Source organism: Manihot esculenta, chromosome 18 (assembly GCF_001659605.2).
Source record: "Manihot esculenta cultivar AM560-2 chromosome 18, M.esculenta_v8, whole genome shotgun sequence".
NCBI classification, from domain to species: Eukaryota; Viridiplantae; Streptophyta; class Magnoliopsida; order Malpighiales; family Euphorbiaceae; genus Manihot; species Manihot esculenta.
This window is the reverse complement of record NC_035178.2, coordinates 24,277,411-24,296,694: the sequence shown is the minus strand read 5'-3', so window position 1 is coordinate 24,296,694 and position 19,284 is coordinate 24,277,411. Positions and strand designations below refer to the sequence as shown.

At 31.3% G+C, this 19,284-nt stretch overlaps 1 protein-coding gene across 4 annotated transcripts; it reads right to left on the bottom strand.

Annotated features, from left to right (window-relative positions):
• Window positions 1–777: 777 nt before the first annotated feature.
• Window positions 778–7,630, bottom strand: LOC110606490 (shewanella-like protein phosphatase 1). 4 transcript variants are annotated; one of them, XM_021745314.2, is made up of 9 exons: window positions 7,280–7,629; window positions 6,916–7,016; window positions 6,660–6,773; window positions 6,180–6,392; window positions 5,903–6,038; window positions 5,608–5,783; window positions 5,265–5,353; window positions 5,116–5,185; window positions 778–1,116 (listed from the first exon to the last, which is right to left on the bottom strand). In XM_021745314.2, exons 1-9 carry the CDS (start codon window positions 7,488–7,490, stop codon window positions 1,030–1,032), a joined length of 1,197 nt encoding a protein of 398 aa, XP_021601006.1. In that variant the 5' UTR covers window positions 7,491–7,629; the 3' UTR covers window positions 778–1,029. The 4 variants fall into 4 exon arrangements, 1 of the variants encoding a protein (XP_021601006.1); XR_006349424.1 differs by having other exon boundaries at window positions 1,044–1,116; window positions 5,265–5,334; window positions 7,280–7,630; XR_002486517.2 differs by having other exon boundaries at window positions 778–5,185; window positions 5,265–5,334; window positions 7,280–7,630.
• Window positions 7,631–19,284: the final 11,654 nt, after the last annotated feature.

Below are 19,284 nucleotides of genomic sequence, written 5' to 3'. Positions count from 1 at the left end.
AAATAAAATTAATTAAATTCCTAAATAAAAAATTTAAACATACATTAATTTTAAATTTAAATGATATATACCTAAAACCATTTTAAAAAATTATTTAAATAATAAAATAATTATTCATTTTAAAATTTAAAGTCAATTGTAAATAATTAAATAATATAAGAATAAAACTGACAATCCCATTATTTTCCATCTTATTTTTATATATAATATAGATTATAAATTAGCTTTATACATTTTCCACTGAACCCTGTCAAAATTCAATGATAATTCACTATAAACAACAGTTTGTGAAATTATTCTTATCCTCAAAAGAAAAGTTTTGAAAGAAATATATCCGGTTTAGTTTAGTTATTGGTTAATAATTTACAAAAATTTTGATTTTCGACTATCAGTTTGGTGATTTTTAGTTTAGCAATTGAATTAATAGAAATATCTGAATTTGTATTTACTAACGTATTTAATTATAATTTTATTAATTTTATAATCATTAATTTACTAATCTTTTATAAATAAATGATCATTATTATATTTACTTTATTTTAATTTGATTTCAGAATTTTAGTTTAAACCAAGACTCACTCCTACTCCATATTGCACTTAACATGACTCTAATCTAATTGAACAGAACACTTACAATCTGGAAATGGTTTGAGAAAAAAGTGGGATTTTTTTTTTTTTTTTCCAAAGAAAAAGGTGGAATAGTTACCACAGGTTTTCCTGTGAACACATATAAAACAGAAATGGAAACACTACAAAATCCATCAACAATTAGGAAAATAATAAATAAAGAAGCTTTTCTTTTCTTTGCTGTTCAAACCACTAATTGTTGTGTCTAAAATGTAATTGATACACTTCGCAAAGGCCAACCAATGAGACCTGCAGTAGTGACTTTATACAGCATAGGTGGAGAGAGGCTGAGGCCACATTCACCTCTAATTCCCCATATTAGTAAACTTTATACAGCATGCTAAAAGAATCCTAACAAAAAGAAGGAACTCAATACAAAGCTAATTCATCTGTTTATTTTTTTTATGTATACTCAGCAATCTCAAGTTCGCGAAACGTATCCCTTCTGCTCCTTATTACTCTTACTTTGTCATCTCTTATTTCTAGCACCTGAAGAATACATGTCAAATTGATAAAATGCATCACTTCTTGAGTTCATTGTCACCAAGCATCAACTCGGTAAAAGCTTCATGGAACCACTAGACTTGAATAGTAATTGGATATTGTAATGAATAACCCCATCAGTTTTAAAAACAATTACATGAAGTTGCTTTTGAAAGGGAGCAGAAATTTCTGTATTACATATTGTTGTAGAGTGAGCCACCATCATAACAGAAGAGCCAACTTGTTTATCAGCTCTCAAATAACTTTAGAATTAATGTAGTGTAATAAACAATTCATAGGAACTGAATCAAGCACTTTTTATGTGGAAAGAAGATTTCTAGGTGCAACATAATTTTCTGTAATAGTGTGAAGGGTTAATGATCTACAAATAACACCATAATTGCTGATAAACTTTATATAATAGCCAATGAGACCTAAAAAACTCCTGAGGTCTTTAATAGTGTAAGGGATTGGCCAAATTCACCATTGCTTCAACCTTATTTGGGTCAGTAGCTATTCCTGGTGCAGAAATGATATGACCCAAGTATTCAATTTGTTGCTGACCAAAAAAACACTTGGGAAACTTAGCAAATGATTGCTGATATGCCAAGATTTGAAATACTTCCTCTAAATGCTTTAAATGCTCCCCATATTTTGCTATAGACCAGAATATCATATAAAAATACTAACACAAATTTTCTGAGGAAAGGTTGGAAAATGTGATTCATTAAGGTCTGGAATGTAGCAGGGGCATTAGTCAATCCAAAGAGCATGACCCTAAACTCAAAGTGACCGTGATGTGTTTTAAAGGCAGTTTTAGGAATGTCCTAGTCTAGAATTCTTATGTGTTATGTCATTTGGATCTTAATGATATATTTTGTAAGTCCATTTATTTGGATTAAGTTTATGCTATCTTATTTGTTTTAATATTACTAGTTTAGTTTATTGAGTCTAGTTTTTAGATTTTAGTGTGCCGCCCCTTGCTATGTGGCTATTAAATTCGACCAGTCTTATTTGGGCACTTTAGGATTTGGTTTATCCTTATTCTCTTAGAGTTAGGTTTAGTTTTTTCTATATAAACTCAAGCCATCCTTTGCATAAAAGAACTTCTTTAATTAAAATTCAAAATTATTCATACTATTTGTGTGCCTTTGTTATTGTGAGAGTACATGAGATTGCATTTTTCCAACTGCATCAAGAATCAAGGTAAACTTATCAATTCGTTTATGGCGTTTATGTTGTTTCTCTAATACTATTTATTGGTGTTCTTGATGTCCTTTGCATGGAGTACCATAGAGGGAAATTTTATTGTTGATCCTTAGAGCTATTTCATCTTGTCAGAGTTTTTGGACTTCATCCGTAGGATTCCCAGTCACTTAGATCGATCTTAGAAAACATCTCGGCTCCCTTCAATTCATCCAGGAGATCATCTATGATAGGTACACGAAATTTATCCTTAATAGTCAACGCATTTAACTTTCTATAATCCACACAAAATTTACAAGTCTCATCTTTCTTTTTAACTAACAAAACAGGAGAGGAATATGGGCTACTACTAGGTTGGATGATAGCAGTGTCCAACATATTAGCTACCAACCTTTTAATCTCAGTCTTTTGGTATTTATTGGTTGGGCATTCTGTACAAGAGGAATGGTATGGTTGTAACTTCTATAAGGCGGTAAGCCTTGAGGTTCTGCAAAAACAATCTGGTACTTCTTTAATAACTTTTGCAAACCTCCTTCATCATTGAGAGAAGCAATAGTAACTACTTCTTGTTCTGCATAACTATCAGTCAACTCCACCTGCCAAATACCAAAGATAGGAGCATGAAGATCTACTCCTTTCCCCCGCAATAAATCCTCAAAGTACCATAACCCAGATTAAAGTGATGCTTCTCCAATCCCTAGCAACCGTAAAGGTTTATACTGCCTCATAATAGTAATAGATGAAATTTCAAAATCAAATAGCACTATATTGTAGGTTTTGAGCCAATCAGCACCTAAAATCATATCAAACCCCCTAACTCTAACATTCTTACTTCAAATTGAAATTCATACCCTTGCATCTTCCACTTCCATCCTAGACATTTGTGACCACAACACATCTTCCTGCCATCAGCCACTACTACAGTGGTGGGAGATATAGCCACCAATTCTAGTCTCATTTCCTGAGCTACCCATTTGTCAATGAAGCTAGTTGTACTACCACTATCAATCAAAATTACTAGTTGTCTGTTTTTATGAACACCGAAAATTCTAATTGTATCTACTCCATAGCTTCCCTCAAGAGTATGCACAGATAGAGTTGCTTCTGCTTCCTCCTCTTCCAATTCATCCCCTTTGACTTCATACCATTCATCTTCCACCATTTCTCCTTCCTTCCTCTTCTGTACATATAGCATGTAGGGTCTTGGGTTTACATTAATGACTAGGGAAATATTTATCCCCACATCTATAGCAAGATTTAGGTTGATTTCTGAACTGGGGATTGGAGACTTTGGAAGCAATAGTGGCTATAGTGTTGGAATTAGAAGCAGAGGGAGGATTACTGCCTTTAGTAGCAATTGAATTGGGTTTCTAGTCAGTGTTTGGTGGTCTAGGTGGATATGGGTATGACTGATATGGCTTAGTGTAAGCGTTTGTTTGGCTTATTTGGTTGGTGGTGGTAGTGTTTGGAAGGGTGTTTTTAAAAGATTTGAAGGTACTATTGCTCCCTCCTTTTGTTTGGTGTTTGGCTAATAATTATTCTTGTAATTTTGCTACCTCAATTGCTTGAGACAGAAACTGGTTTCATCATCTTAACTATCAACCTAATCTCATCCCTTAATCCCCTAATAAATGTAGAAAGAAATAAGACTCTCCCAATTCTGGCATTAGTCTCTCAAGCCTAATTCTCATGTCTTCAAACACATCTTGATACCCTTCAACAGTGTTATCCTGCCTCAATTTCATAAACCCTTCAACTATATCTTCTAACCCATCATCCCCAAATCTATTACAAATTCACCTCTCAAATTCCCTCCAAGTATGTTTCTTACCCCTATTCCAATTATAGAATCAAGCATCTGCCTTATCTATCAAAACAAACTGGCCAGCAGCACTCTCTGTTCATTAGGGACTTTATAGATCTCAAAATATTTTACATACTTCCTTAACCAAATTCGCGGCTCCTTCTCTTCAAACGTGGCTAATTCAATTTTAGAAAGCATTTGAGTTATCTCATTAACAAGAGAAATGGTGGGAATAGTGCCTAAAATATCTTTATCCTTAGCTTGATTTTCTTTTAAACTCATAGAATTGGACTCCAAAATTCTATTCTCTGCCTTGTTTCCCCCTTCGTTGGAATTACCCACTTCCTTGCCTTTATCTACCACATGGCTAAGCATTAAGCTGCGTAACTCTTCCAGAATCCCATTGGTATCTTTAGAATTCTTCCTTACTTCCTCTTTAAAGTCCTTCAGCTCCTCACTATTTTTCTGGGTTGCAGAAATCTGATTTGCTCTTCCAGTTCTGCAATCCTCACTATCTCCTGACTAACCACAGCAGATCGGGTCATGCTTACGATGCCAAACAACAATTACCCAGTTGGTCCAAAGATACACGAGGTCTGATACCAATTGTTAGAGATGATTCTCTAACCGGATGGAGACATATTGAGAGACGAAGAGGGAGAAGAAGAAAAAGATTAAGGATGAGAGATTGAGAGAGAATTAGAGTCAAAATAATGGAGGCAATAGTGTGCTGTATATCTGATTCACAATGCCTTTACAATGGAATATAATGGGATTTACAAATCCCAGGTAGTAACTAACTCCAGCTGTACCTACTACCTATACATAGCTGTACCAGCTAATAGTTTGTTATTTATAACAGAAATATTCCTTACATTCCCTTAACATTTTTTCTATACTTCTTCCTATAATATGTGACATTTTCCTTCTTTTCCTTTTAGTCCCCTTTACAAGTTAAAATCAAACAAATCTAGGCCAGTGCAATTTCATATTACCTCCGGTCTTGAGTTAAGAACTCCACTAGACATTCCAACGTCGACACACCATACGCTACAGTTATATTTACTGCATGAAAAATCCATAATGTTCAGTAATATGTACAGAAAAGAAGTCAAGTCTTCATTGAAGGGAATATGGACCATACCAGTTTACTCCTGCAGTTTGAGGAGTATGCCCCACCACCATTGCTTTAGCCCCTATTGCTTGCAGTGTCTCTTCAAGAATAGAAAGTATCTGATAAATATAAAAGCTCAGTTCCAAAAGCCTAAGAAGCCAGCATATTTTGCATTGAAGAGTCCAAACTCATGAATAAATAATTTAGTAATGAAAAACTAGTCCGAAATCCCAACTAGCCAGTAAATTTGCATTACACTACCATAATTGTCTTGAGATGGTTGATTCTATTAGCATCAGCACCTAATGCTTTTAACTTGATGATTTCAGGATTCAGAATGAGAAAGGAAGAAAGGCAATCAAATGGCGCTTGCCTGTTTAGTCTGATGGTCCTCCAAATTTGATACATCTCTAGAGTATAACCTATTCCAAACAACACTGTCATATCCCTTGGTTGCCATGAATGGAATGTTAGAACTAGCATCGTCCCCACTAAGACCCTTCATCCATTGAGATACTTTACTGTTCATCCTCTCTATGCCATATGCAACTGCAAAAGTATTGATAATCATATCAGGTTCAATTAACAAACGGAATTTCTCATGAAAATCTTAACATCCATTAAGAGTATCATGACTAATTCTTCCAAGTGGAATTATTAAATTTTACCATGCTGAGGAAGAAGTCCGCCATGGCAGAATATCCAGTCATTGACCTTGAGAATAACTGAATGCCGAGCTAATTCACATGCCAAAGGACCACCTGGTGTCAACAAAATTGATCTGGCAATGACACCCTTTTGCCTCTGTCCTAATATTTTAGTGACTTTATCAGAAAGCTTTTGAATTTGTAGTGTAGAAAGGAAATAAATTTTATGGAGGAGAACAAAAAAGGGTTTGTAAGATTGAGACCATTTGCCAATTAAAATGACAGAAATTTTTAGTACCTTCACTAGATTCCAAGGACCCCAATAATTTTGAGACAATTTCCGATCTTCTTTACGTGTTTTAGACAACCTAATCCAACCAGAAAAAGCTTTTTCCCAGTCATAATTGAAGCCATCCAAGTGTGCAAGGAAATCAGTACATTCATCAAATGCCCCTGAATCAACATATCTAAAATCTCCTTCCACATTCATGGTCTCATGATTCCCATTGATCTATATCATAAGAGGAAGATAAACACAATTCAATGCATTAAATGATGAGACAAAAATCCTATAGAAGAAAATCTCAATGTTTTAGAATAACTCTTCATTGAGATAAACATTATGGAGAAAATAGCTTGATATAGATTTCTGCCTTATTGACCAAAGATATTTCTATCTTCAGCGTGCAGCAATTAATCAAGATTGCAAAGATGCAAGTCTTGAAAAATTATTTTATGTGTAGTATCATCAATGCTAGTAAATTTTAACATTCGAAACCTGAAAAACTGCTCCACCCTGAGCTTTGGCCTGAATATCCAATGAACGCAACAAGGATAATATAGCTATCTCATCTTCACCTCGATCAAGTATATCTCCAAGCTGAATCAACACCTACATCACCAGTCTTTGCAAAGATCAGTTTGAGAGCAGTACAAATTTTTTTAATAAATAATTTGCCTAGAGTAACTTGTGAATAAAAAGGAGTTGCAGCGAAAATGTTTCTGCATTCAGTATAACACAAATTAAAGCATACTGTTTCTCCACCAATCCACAAATCATCTCCCTCAGAACTCAAGACACCAGCCATCTCAAGTGCACATCTAGCTTGGTCAAGATCTCCGTGCAGATCACCAACTATGAACACAAAATCATATGCAAAGACATCACAAAGAGGTTATTAGTGGCATGTAAAGAATCTAGCTTGGAGTGGGAAACCGAAATTCAATTTGGGACCTAAGGAAATCATAACAGAATCTGTGATACACTAAAAGAATTAGGAAAATCTTGTCCCTAATCTTGTCATTCTTAGAGGTGTTGAACTTAGCTTACAATCAATGAGTTCATGTATTACGAAATTAAGCAGACTATGAAACAATAAACGAAAGAAGAAAGCTAACCAGCAACAATACGGCGACCAGGAGCAGAGACAAAAGTGGGAGGGTCTCCGCTAATAACGATGGGTTTTAAGGATCCTCTTGTGCTTCTAGCATTAGTGGAGGAAGTATAAGAAGAAGAGTATGTTTCTGTTAGTTTGCGAGGGAGCTGGGAAGGAGAGGAGGAAGAAGAAGAAGAAGACAAAGAATTCAGACACAAATACAATGAAGCCATTTGGATTACTTGCGTATCATCATCAACAATCCCCTCTTTAGTATTCTTTGATTTGTTTGGGAGGAACACTAGCTGTTCTCAGCCAGGTATATTTGGTGCGTTTTCTTTTTCTTTTATCACAATCTTTTTCTCATGTTTTGTGAATAAAGATTAGATTATCTACACCTCGGCCTATCAACTTATTGGTTTTATCGTCAGCCCATCACTTCACTAATACTCACTCCCACCCTCATCTTCGTATCAATTAAGAAAGCTTACATTTAGTTCTCATATTTTAATGCAATTTATACTTTAGTTTTGGATACTTTATAATATATAGTGTTGAGATTTAGTAAAATCTATAATTTAATTTTTATTATTTTAAAAATAAATAATTTAATTATTAAAATTTCATTCGTTTGATAAAATAGTTTTCAGTTAAAACAATTTTATAATTTAATTTGTGATAAAAAAATTTTAAAAAATTTAAAATTTAATTTGTACTAAAAAAGTATCGTAAGTTCACAGTAAAACTAGATTTTTTTTATTAAATATCTTAAAAATTAATTAAACATAATTTTTAATTAAAATAAATTATATTTTAATTTTTAAAATTTTTTAAAATATATAATTTAGTTTAAATATTTATAAACTTAATTATAAAGTTTTATTTTATAACAAAATAGTACCTTTATTTATAATTCATTTCTATATTTTTACACATTAGTCTCTAAATATTATAATTATTTATAAATAAATACTTATATTATTTTAAATTAATCTCACATATTTATTAAATTTAATATTTTAAAATAAAAATTAAATTAAGAATCTTAACACTTTACATTTAAATTTAAGTCCAAAAAATTCTAGTCTAGTTTTTCTTTTTTTAATAATTTTTTATTAATTTAAATAAAAAAGGAGATATCAAATTTTTTTATTTTTTTATTTTTTTATCTATAAAATATTAAAATTTAATAAATAGAAAGATTAATTTATAAATATAAAAATTTATTAATAATTACAATATTTAGAAATCAATATATAAAAATATAGAAATTAATTTCAATTAAAAATATAAATTTTAAATTAAAAAATTATTTTACTAATCAAATAAAATTTAATAGATTAAATTTAAAAATATAAAAATTAAAATATAACTTTTATTAAATATTAGGGAGTTATTTAACAGAAAAAATCTCGCTTTATTAATAGTGTAAAAGTACATAACTATTTTTATTATAAATTAAAGTATAAGACCCTATTTAAAAATATATTAAACCTTAAAATTTATTATTAAATTATAATAATTTAATTTTTATAGTTTTAAAATTTTTTTGCGAATTAGTTCTTGACTGATGAAAAAATTTTAAAAAAATTATTTTATTAATAAAAATAAAAAATAAAAATTAAATTATTTAATACTAAAACCAAATTTCAAGAGTTATACGGTAAATTATATTTTAATATTTTATTGTAAGCACATGTATTTTAAATATTATATAACTATTGTTTTATAAGTTAATTAAATAATATACATTTTATAAATAAATGCTCCAATTTCTTTAAATATTATAATTATTTATAAATAATATCTATAATTTTATAAATTAATTCTATGACACGGAACAACTAGCCTTAGATTTTATGGCAGACTTGGACCGGGGCTAACTTTTATATTTTAATTATTATTTTGGATATTTTGGATATTTTTATAATTTTGCATATTAGAGTTTTATTTCTATTGTAAATAGCCTCCCTTGGCTATTAGGATTTTAGACTCCTATTAGGATTAGGATTATTTTTGCATATTAGGATTTTATTTCTATTGTAAATAGTCTCCCTTGGCTATTAGGATTTTAGACTCCTATTAGGATTACGATTATTTTATTTCTATTATAAATAGCCTCCCTTAGCTATTAGAAACTCACTTTTCACTTTTCAATCTTTGAGGAATTTCAATAAGACTTTTAGTCTTTCAACCTATCTTTTCTCTTATTTCGTCTTAACCAAACGATATTGGTTAAAACTCTTGACGGAGTCTAAATAGTCCTACATCAGATTGGTATCAGAGCGAAATTCGACCATGGCAGATAACCAAGAGGCGCGACTTGCTACGATTGAGGCATCCTTGGCAGAATTGAGGGAGATGATCGGACAGCTGACCTTGCAACAGGGAATCCACCAACCCGCCGCCGCCGCACATCCCCATGTGGCCGCCAATCCTGTGGCCGTCATTCCTGTGGCCACCAATCCTGAAGTCACCTATGTGGTGAAGAAAATCTTATGTTCAACAAAACAGGAGGATGAAACGCAAAGGAGGAAGATTTTTCAAGCAAAGTGTCGAATAGGAGAGGCAATTTGCAGGCTAATTATAGATAGCTGCAGTTGTGAGAATCTGATAGCTAAGCAATTTGTGGAGAAATTGCAGTTGCCTACACAGCCGCATCCTTCGCCATACAAAGTCGGATGGATTAAGGAAGGTCCGACAATTGAGGTCAACAGAATCTGCAGCGTGCCTATCTCAATCAGTAAATCTTATACTGAACTTGTTAATTGTGATGTTGTGGATATGGATTGTTGTGGAATTTTGCTAGGCCACCCTTGGCAGTTTGATGTTGATGCTTTGTATAAAGGGAAGGAGAACTCATACATGTTCACGTGGAATCAAAAGAAGATTACTATCTTGCCTTTCGGTTCTGCGAAACATTCTAAAGTGAAAGAGAAGAATGTTGTTGCTATTTCTACGGGAGTGCAGAAGCTATCAGGCGCAGTTGAGAAATCTGGGGGCACACAGACTTTATTGGTGAAAGAAAAAAAGTACAATGGAGGATGCACCATCTTTACCACCGCCCATCAAAGAGTTGTTGAAGGAGTTTCCTAAGATAGTGGAGGAATCATCAAAGCTTCCACCCCTGCGGGATATCCAACATCAGATTGATCTCATTTCTGGATCAAAATTACCGAATCTGCCTCATTACAAGATGAGTCCAAAGGAGAGTGAAATCCTCCAAGAACAGGTGGAAGAATTACTGAAGAAGGGGCATATTCGGGAGAGCATTAGCCCCTACGGAGTACCTGCCCTATTAGTTCCAAAGAAAGATGGGACTTGGAGAATGTGCGTGGATAGCAGGGCCATCAACAAAATTACAGTTCAATATCGATTGCCTATCCCACGATTGGATGACATGCTAGATCAGCTATCCGGGGCTAAAGTCTTTTCTAAAATCGACCTCAAAAGTGGCTATCACCAAGTTCGGATCAAGGAGGGAGATGAATGGAAGACTGCCTTCAAGACTAACGAAAGCTTGTATGAGTGGCTGGTTATGCCCTTTGGTTTAACAAATGCACCTAGCACTTTTATGCGACTCATGAACCAGGTTTTGCGTCCTTTCTTACGCAAATTTGTGGTTATTTATTTTGATGACATTTTGATATTTAGTCGCAGTGAGGAAGAACATCTTCAGCATCTCCGTCAAGTCATGACGGCCCTACAAGAAAGTGAGTTGATTAGTAATCTTAAGAAGTGCATCTATATGACGGAGCGCGTTCTGTTACTGGGATTCGTTGTTAGTGCAGAAGGGATACATGTTGATGAGACGAAGGTAGAAGTAATACGGAATTGGCCCATCCCCAAAACTATTTCTGAAGTTCGCAGCTTTCATGGCCTTGCCACTTTCTACCGACGGTTTATCAGAAATTTCAGCAGCATCGTTGCCCCTATCACAGATTGCTTGAAGAAAGAGAGAGTGCAGAAATTTGCATGGACTGAAACTGCCAACAAGAGCTTTGAAGAGATTAAAGATAAGCTTACTTCTGCCCCTATTCTTGCTCTACCTGATTTTGATAAACTGTTTGAGATTGAATGTGATGCTTGTGGAGTTGGGATTGGAGGAGTATTGTCACAGTCTAAAAGGCCTATTGCCTTCTTTAGTGAGAAACTGAATGAAACTAGAAAGAAGTGGTCTACTTATGAGCAGGAACTATATGCAGTATTCTGGGCTTTTAAAACTTGGGAGCAGTATTTGATGGGACGAGAATTTATTATTCACACAGATCATCAGTCTCTGATCCATTTTAAAACTCAAAAACATGTGAATAAGATGCATGCCCGATGGGCAGCTTACTTTGCAGCCTTTCATTATGTCATCAAACATAAGGCTGGCCATAGTAATAAGGTGGCAGATGCTTTGAGTAGGAGGGCAGCTCTGTTGATTACAGTTAATCAGGAGGTTGTAGGTTTTGAATTCCTGAAGGATTTGTATGCTACAGATGATGATTTTGCTGATATATGGGCTAGAGTCCAGACTCACCAGCCTACTGATGGGTTCTTGATACATGATGACTTTCTTTTTAAGGAGAACAGGTTATGCATCCCTCGATCTTCCTTGCGGGAGAAGTTGATTCGCGAGATCCATGGAGGAGGTTTGAGTGGTCATTTGGGGCGTGACAAGACTATTGCTGGGTTGGAGGAGCGTTTTTACTGGCCTCAATTAAAAAAAGATACAGGTTGAATAGTTCAGAAGTGCCCAGTGTATCAAACTCAGAAGGGACATTCGCAGAATACAGGCTTATACACTCCACTGCCTATTCCAGCCCATCCTTGGGAGGACTTGTCTATGGATTTTGTTCTTGGTCTTCCACGTACTCAACGTGGATCTGATTCCATTTTTGTTGTTGTTGACAGGTTCTCTAAAATGGCGCATTTCATTCCCTGCAAGAAAACTAATGATGCTTCCCATGTAGCAAAACTGTTTTTCCAGGAGATTGTTCGCTTACATGGTGTCCCCAAAACCATTACTTCTGACAGAGATGTGAAGTTTCTAGCTCACTTCTGGGTGACTTTATGGAAACGCTTCGGGACTGAACTTCGATACAGCAGTGCTGCTCACCCCCAAACTGATGGACAAACTGAAGTGGTAAACCGCACGCTTGGCAGTCTTCTACGCTGCATCTGCAGTAACAAGAAAACTGCTTGGGATCTTGCTCTTGCCCAAGCAGAATTTGCGTACAACAGTGCGATTCATAGCTCCACAAAGATGTCACCATTTGTTGTTGTGTACAGGAAAGTCCCAGCGCATACAGTTGATCTTATCGCACTTCCCACAGGTTATCACAACAGTCTTGCAGCAAGCAACCTGGCAAAGCAGCACGTGGATGTTTTCAAGCAAGTACAACAATGCCTTACGGAAGCCAATAACAAATATAAAGTTACAGCTGATAAATATAGGCGTTTCAAGTCCTTCAATGTCGGTGACCAAGTTATGGTGTATTTACGCAAGGAGCGTGGTGAATGATAGAAAAAGCTTGACGCCAAGAAGATTGGTCCATTCCAGATCATTCAGAAGATCAATGACAATGCCTATGTTCTTGACCTCCCACATGAAATGAAAATTTCCAAGACGTTTAATGTGGCAGATCTATTTCAGTACTACCCTGCTGATGACAACTCGAGGACGAGTTCTTTACAAGTGGAAGGGAATGACACGGAACAACTAGCCTTGGATTTTATGGCAGACTTGGACCGGGGCTAACTTTTATATTTTAATTATTATTTTGGATATTTTGGATATTTTTATAATTTTGCATATTAGAGTTTTATTTCTATTGTAAATAGCCTCCCTTGGCTATTAGGATTTTAGACTCCTATTAGGATTAGAATTATTTTTGCATATTAGAATTTTATTTCTATTGTAAATAGCCTCCCTTGGCTATTAGGATTTTAGACTCTATTAGGATTAGGATTATTTTTACATATTAGGATTTTATTTCTATTGTAAATAGTCTCCCTTGGCTATTAAGATTTTAGACTCCTATTAGGATTAGGATTATTTTATTTCTATTATAAATAGCCTCCCTTAGCTATTAGAAACTCACTTTTCACTTTTCAATCTTTGAAAAATTTCAATAAGACTTTTAGTCTTTCAGCCTATCTTTTCTCTTATTTCGTCTTAACCAAACGATATTGGTTAAAACTCCTGACGGAGTCTAAATAGTCCTAATCATTCTACATATTATAATTATTTACAAACAATAGTTTATATTTTACAAATTAATCTCTAAATATTTTAATTATTTACAAATTACCCTTTATATTTTACAAATTAAACCTAAATATATTTATTCATGAATAAACTTATATATTTTTGCAAAACAATCCAAAAATATTTTAAGTATTTACAAATAATTGCTTATATTTTATAAATTAAACTTTAATTATTTATGAATAAGTTTATATATTTTCACAAATTAATCTAAATATAATATTATAATTATTTGAAAATATGTCTTTATATTTTACAAATTAATTTTTAAATATTATAATTATTTAGAAGATTGTTATAATTATTTATAAAAAAATCTTTATATTTTATAAATTAATCCCTAGATGTTATGGCATTTACAACTATGTCCTTCAAGTCATCAGCACATTCTCACACAATTTATATCAATGCTAGCTATATTCTAGAAATTTAAGTTAGGATTTAATTTAATTTGTTGAGTAAAATTTTTAAATTTATTTATTTTAGAATTTTTTTTATTAATATAAATATTAAAGATAAAGTTTTCAAATGGAAAATCAAAGTAACTGAAAAAATATTTATATAGATAAAATTTTACAAGTTAAATGAATTTTTTTATTTATTTTTTTTTAATTTGAATAGTTTAATCTATATCCACATAAATACTATTTAATTTTATCTATATTTATAATTTATTTTTTAAATAAAATTAATCCAATTGATAACTTATTAAACTTATTTTTTTAAAAATTTAAATAATTTATAAAAATATTAAATAATTTAACTATTACTCATAGTATTTTTTTTAAATTCAAAATTTATTTTTCATAAATTTAAATAATCTAATATATAATTTCAATTGCATAAATAAAAATAACTATTATTAAAAAATAATTATAAAAAATAAAGATGAATAACTTAGTTTATAAATATTTTTGAAATGAAAAAAATTAATATATTTAAAGTTGAAATATCAAAGATTAAAAGTAAATTTTTTAGATTGAAATAGAACGAAATAGTTTATTATTATAAAAATAGTATTTAATGTTATGATTTTATTTATGAAAAAATGATTATTAAGTTTTTAAATTTTTAAAAGTTCGCTAATTTATTTTTATATTAAAATTACATAAATGAAAATAAATCTATATTTTATAAAATTAAGTTATTTAGTAATTTATTAAAAAATTATTAGTGAATTTATTTAGATTTTGGTAAAAAAATTCAAATAGTATGGATATTTAATTTTATAGACACTAAATAATATATATTTAAAATTATATGGATTAAAAATATAAATATTTAATGGTATAATTTTTAAATCGGAATGAACTAATATATTTTTTAAAGATTTAGAAACTTAATAATAATTTTCTTTCATTTATTTGAAATTTTAAAAAAATTACCTAAAAACACTTAGATAATCTAAAAAATTTTAGGTTACTAAATAATATGTATATTAAAAATTATATAAATTAAAAATATAAATATTTAATATAGATTAATGATATAATTTTTAAACAAGAATGAATTAATAAATTTTTTAAAAATTTAAAAATTTAATAATAATTTTTTCTCATTTATTTATATTTAAAAAAAATTACTTAAACGCATTAAAATAATTTAAAAAATTTATGTCAATAAACATTATATTTAAAATTATATGAATTAAAAATATAAATATTCAATATAGATTAATAGTATAATTTTTAAATATAATAGATTAATAAATTTTTTAATAATAATAATTTTTTTATTTATTTAGAATTTAAAAAAATTATTTAAATACACTTAAAAAATTTTAAAAATTTCAAGAACCATAACCACCTTGACTCCAAGGTGGGTCCATCGATGGCTATACCCACAACTACAACTCCAATCACACCAACAGCAATTGACACATGTTCATGCAATATCAAGAGCTTTTCATATTTGATATACTCGATCAAATCTAGTCAGTATTGAGATTTTTTTAATTATAGATTTTCCTAAGGATCAATTGGTAAAAAATATAAGAATTAATTTTTTAAAATATAAAAATTTATTTATAAACAATTATATATCAATTTATTAAATTATAAAACTTTTTCATAAATATAGATAGGCTTGGAGTTTTACAGTATTGTGGATATTCTGAAAAAAATTGTTCTATAGCCTTTGGGCCACAGGCCTGCAAATTGGTTTTATTCCACCATTTGGTTTTATATTTACGGACCAAGATGGGTATTTGGAAATTGTCAATGGTCTGATCTTTTATTTGATATTCAATCATAAGGATCCATGGTATATGAAAATAGTGACAGTAGATTAGCCATTGGGGTGAATAAATAATATTATCAGGTAATTGGTTTTTGTCAAAGAATTGGTCTTTCGCTAATTTAACCTGGTCAGGGATAATATCTTCATTTAAATCAAATTTGTTCCACCATTGATGAAACCAGTAAGGTAATGGATATACAAAATTGTCTGAAAAGAAGAAAAAGAAAGAAACTGATAATTGGTCATTCTGCTTTAGGAAGGTTCTTTCCCAAGCAATTTGATAATCATAATAATTGTATTTAACACTTTGTCTCATTTGTCCATTTGTCATAGTCATTTCTCTCGTTTTATGGGGCTCTTGTCCCCAATCTGTGAGAGTCCAGATTTTCAATAATCTTACTTTGCAGTATCTTAATTTATTTGGGATGTTTGGATCAAAATTGTTATGCATGATAATGGAATTGGTATTGATAAGAATGGCTTCATAGAACTGTTGGGATTTATGAAAATTATCTGGTATATAGAAATGGGTTTTTGGAAAAATTGAATCACAAAGTTGGTATACATTTAAGTTGGGATTTTGAGCCCAATACTCAGGTTCTATAGTAAGAATATAATCTTCAACGGATTTATATTTGTAATCTAATTGAGGCTGGTCTTGTGAGATCATTGGTTTTGGGCTTGAAGAGGATGGCCCTGTGACTGTTTGTTTGAAAGTGGAAGGTGTTATTGGTTCAATGGGGGTTTGTAATGGGCTGAATTTATTGAGTGGGCTGAATTTGTTAATTGAAACAAAATTTGGCCTTGGTGACCTGGGTCTCGGATAACTTGGTTGAATAATAAGGGCACTTGACATTGGACTCATTGATCTGTGTATAATACTTGAAGTACTAGTATAAATTGGTCTAGTAACAGAAGTTTGTCCAGAAGTAAATAATTGTACGTTTGTCAAATTTGTCTTAGTAACATTTGTCTGAGATCTCAAATTGATCTTTTCAGTATCCTTTCCTTTGTCAGTCATTTTCCCTGCAAGAATTCCCTGGTTAAGAAATCAGCAATAGAATTATTAATTCCTTTGATATGAATAATGTCAAAATCAAATATAGACAAAAAAGCTTGCCATCGTGCAAAAATATGTTTAGCTGCTAAATTTTTTACATCCTTTGTTAAAACATCTTTAGCTGCTTTACAGTCTACTCTAATGGTAAACCTTTGGTTTAATAAATCACTTTGAAATTTTGTAACACATAATACTATTGCTAAAATTTCCTTTTTTATTGTAGAATATTTTTCTTGTGTGGGATTCCATATCCCAGAATAATATCTTATGATATAATCTCTATTGTTTATATTTTGTTTTAGTATCCCTCCATATCCTTGGTCTGAAGCATCTGTTTCAACTATTTTTGGATAATTTGGATTGCAAATATTTAAACATGGTAAATTTTTAACATATGTTTTGATTTCTTGAATAATCTTTGTATGTTCTTCACTCCATGGTTTGGGATTTGTTTTTAATCTATTATATAGTGGTTTACAAAAAATTCTTAAATTAGGGTAGAAATCAGATATATAATTTAAGGATCCTAAAAATCTTTGTAATTGATTTTTATCTTTTATTACATCTGGAAATTTATCTGCAAACTCAATACTCCTTTGTATTGGTACAATTGTATTTTGAAAAATCTCATAACCTAAAAATCTAATCTTTGTTTGAAATATCTTCATTTTTGGTTTAGATAAAACTAATCCATTTCTTTTTATAGTTTTATAAAAAATTTGTAAATGACGAATATGCTGGGAAATATCTTGGCTAAAAACTAAAACATCATCTATATATGTTATTATGAAATCATATGGTGTAAAAATATCATTCATAATTTTTTGAAATTCACTTGGTGCATTTTTTAATCCAAACGGCATTATGTTCCATTCATATTGTCCAAAGGGTACAGTAAATGTTGTTTTGTATTTATCTTTTTCATCAATTTGTATTTGCCAAAAACCTGATTTCATATCAAATTTTGAAAATATTTCAGCTTTATATAATCTATTTAATAAGTCTTGTTTATTAGGTATAGGATATCTTATCCATCGTAAGACTTTGTTTAATGGCTTGTAATTTATAACTAATCTTGGTGCTCCTCTTTCTAGTTCTGCATTTTTATTTACATAAAAAGCAGCACAAGACCATGGTGATTTACTTGGTCTAATTAAATTTTTTGTTAATAAATCTTTGATTTCGCTTTTACAAAATTCTAACATTTCTTGGTTCATTTGGATCGGTCTTGCTTTTGTAGGTATATCTTGTTCTTTAAAATCTGGTTCATATGGTAAAGTAACTATATGTTGTTTTCTATTCCAAAATACTGTTGGTAAATCAGAACATAAATCTTTTTCAAATTGATCTTGAATATCTTTTATTTGTTGTTTAACTCTTGGTGTTTCTAATTGTTCATCTATCTTTATAGAATGTAAATCTTTTTTCAGGAATTTTATTTGATTTTCTATATTATTGATTTTACTTATATTTATTTGTTGGAATAGGTTTACATCATGGTAATTTATTGGGGATATAAAATTAAAAATAATGTCTTGTCCTAAAATATTAGTTTCGAATCCTAATTGTGTTACTGTAAAAGGATATAACATTTGTAGAAAAGGATTTCCTAATATTATTTGGGTATTAAGATTTTTGATTAATATAAAACTTGTTTTAAAACAAATGCCATTATTACATATATGTGAACTAGGTATTTTGTAATCTATTTTTACCTTAGTTGAATTAGCTGCTGATAAAATTTGTTTAGTTTTATGAAAATATTTACTTGGTACTATTCCTTATCTATACAATTCATGTCAGCTCCTGAGTCTAGCATAGCAATTGTTTCTAATTTAAAATCTTTAATTGTCAAGCCAACAAGCATAAAGGGGTCTCAAACTAACCTAAACCCCAAAACAAACACATAAAGTAACTTAAACAACGCAAAAACAATTCAAAACAACATACATTAACCATAAAACCAACATACACCCTAATATGCGTTTCTACCCCATGAACCTTCATTAAACTTACTCAAATCATGAAAAGAGGTGAGGATCTACTCTTATCTCTTGAAGATCGAGAGGAGAGGCGATCCAACTCGGAGATGGGGGAGATCTAGCTCCTTGTGTAACGACCCGAAAATCGGACCGCTACCGGCGCTAGGATCCAGGTTGGCTTAAGGCCGCCGGGACCCGTAGCAAGCCTGACATACAACCTGTAAACCTGTTTAATCCCATACATGATCAAGAATATACATAAAAATCATGAAGAATGGAAGGAAGAAACTCAAGATCGGTGAGGGACGGCGGTCGATCGGGAAGCCTCAAGAGTAAAGGTTTTGCTTATGTAATAGTATTAGATTAGTACTTTTAGTGTGGACATGTATTGTAAATTGACATAATGTTTTTGTGATGTGTACTGTTTTTCAGAAAACAGGATGAGAGGAACTCGTTGATCTGCACGATTGACTGGAGTACCACCTGAGGAT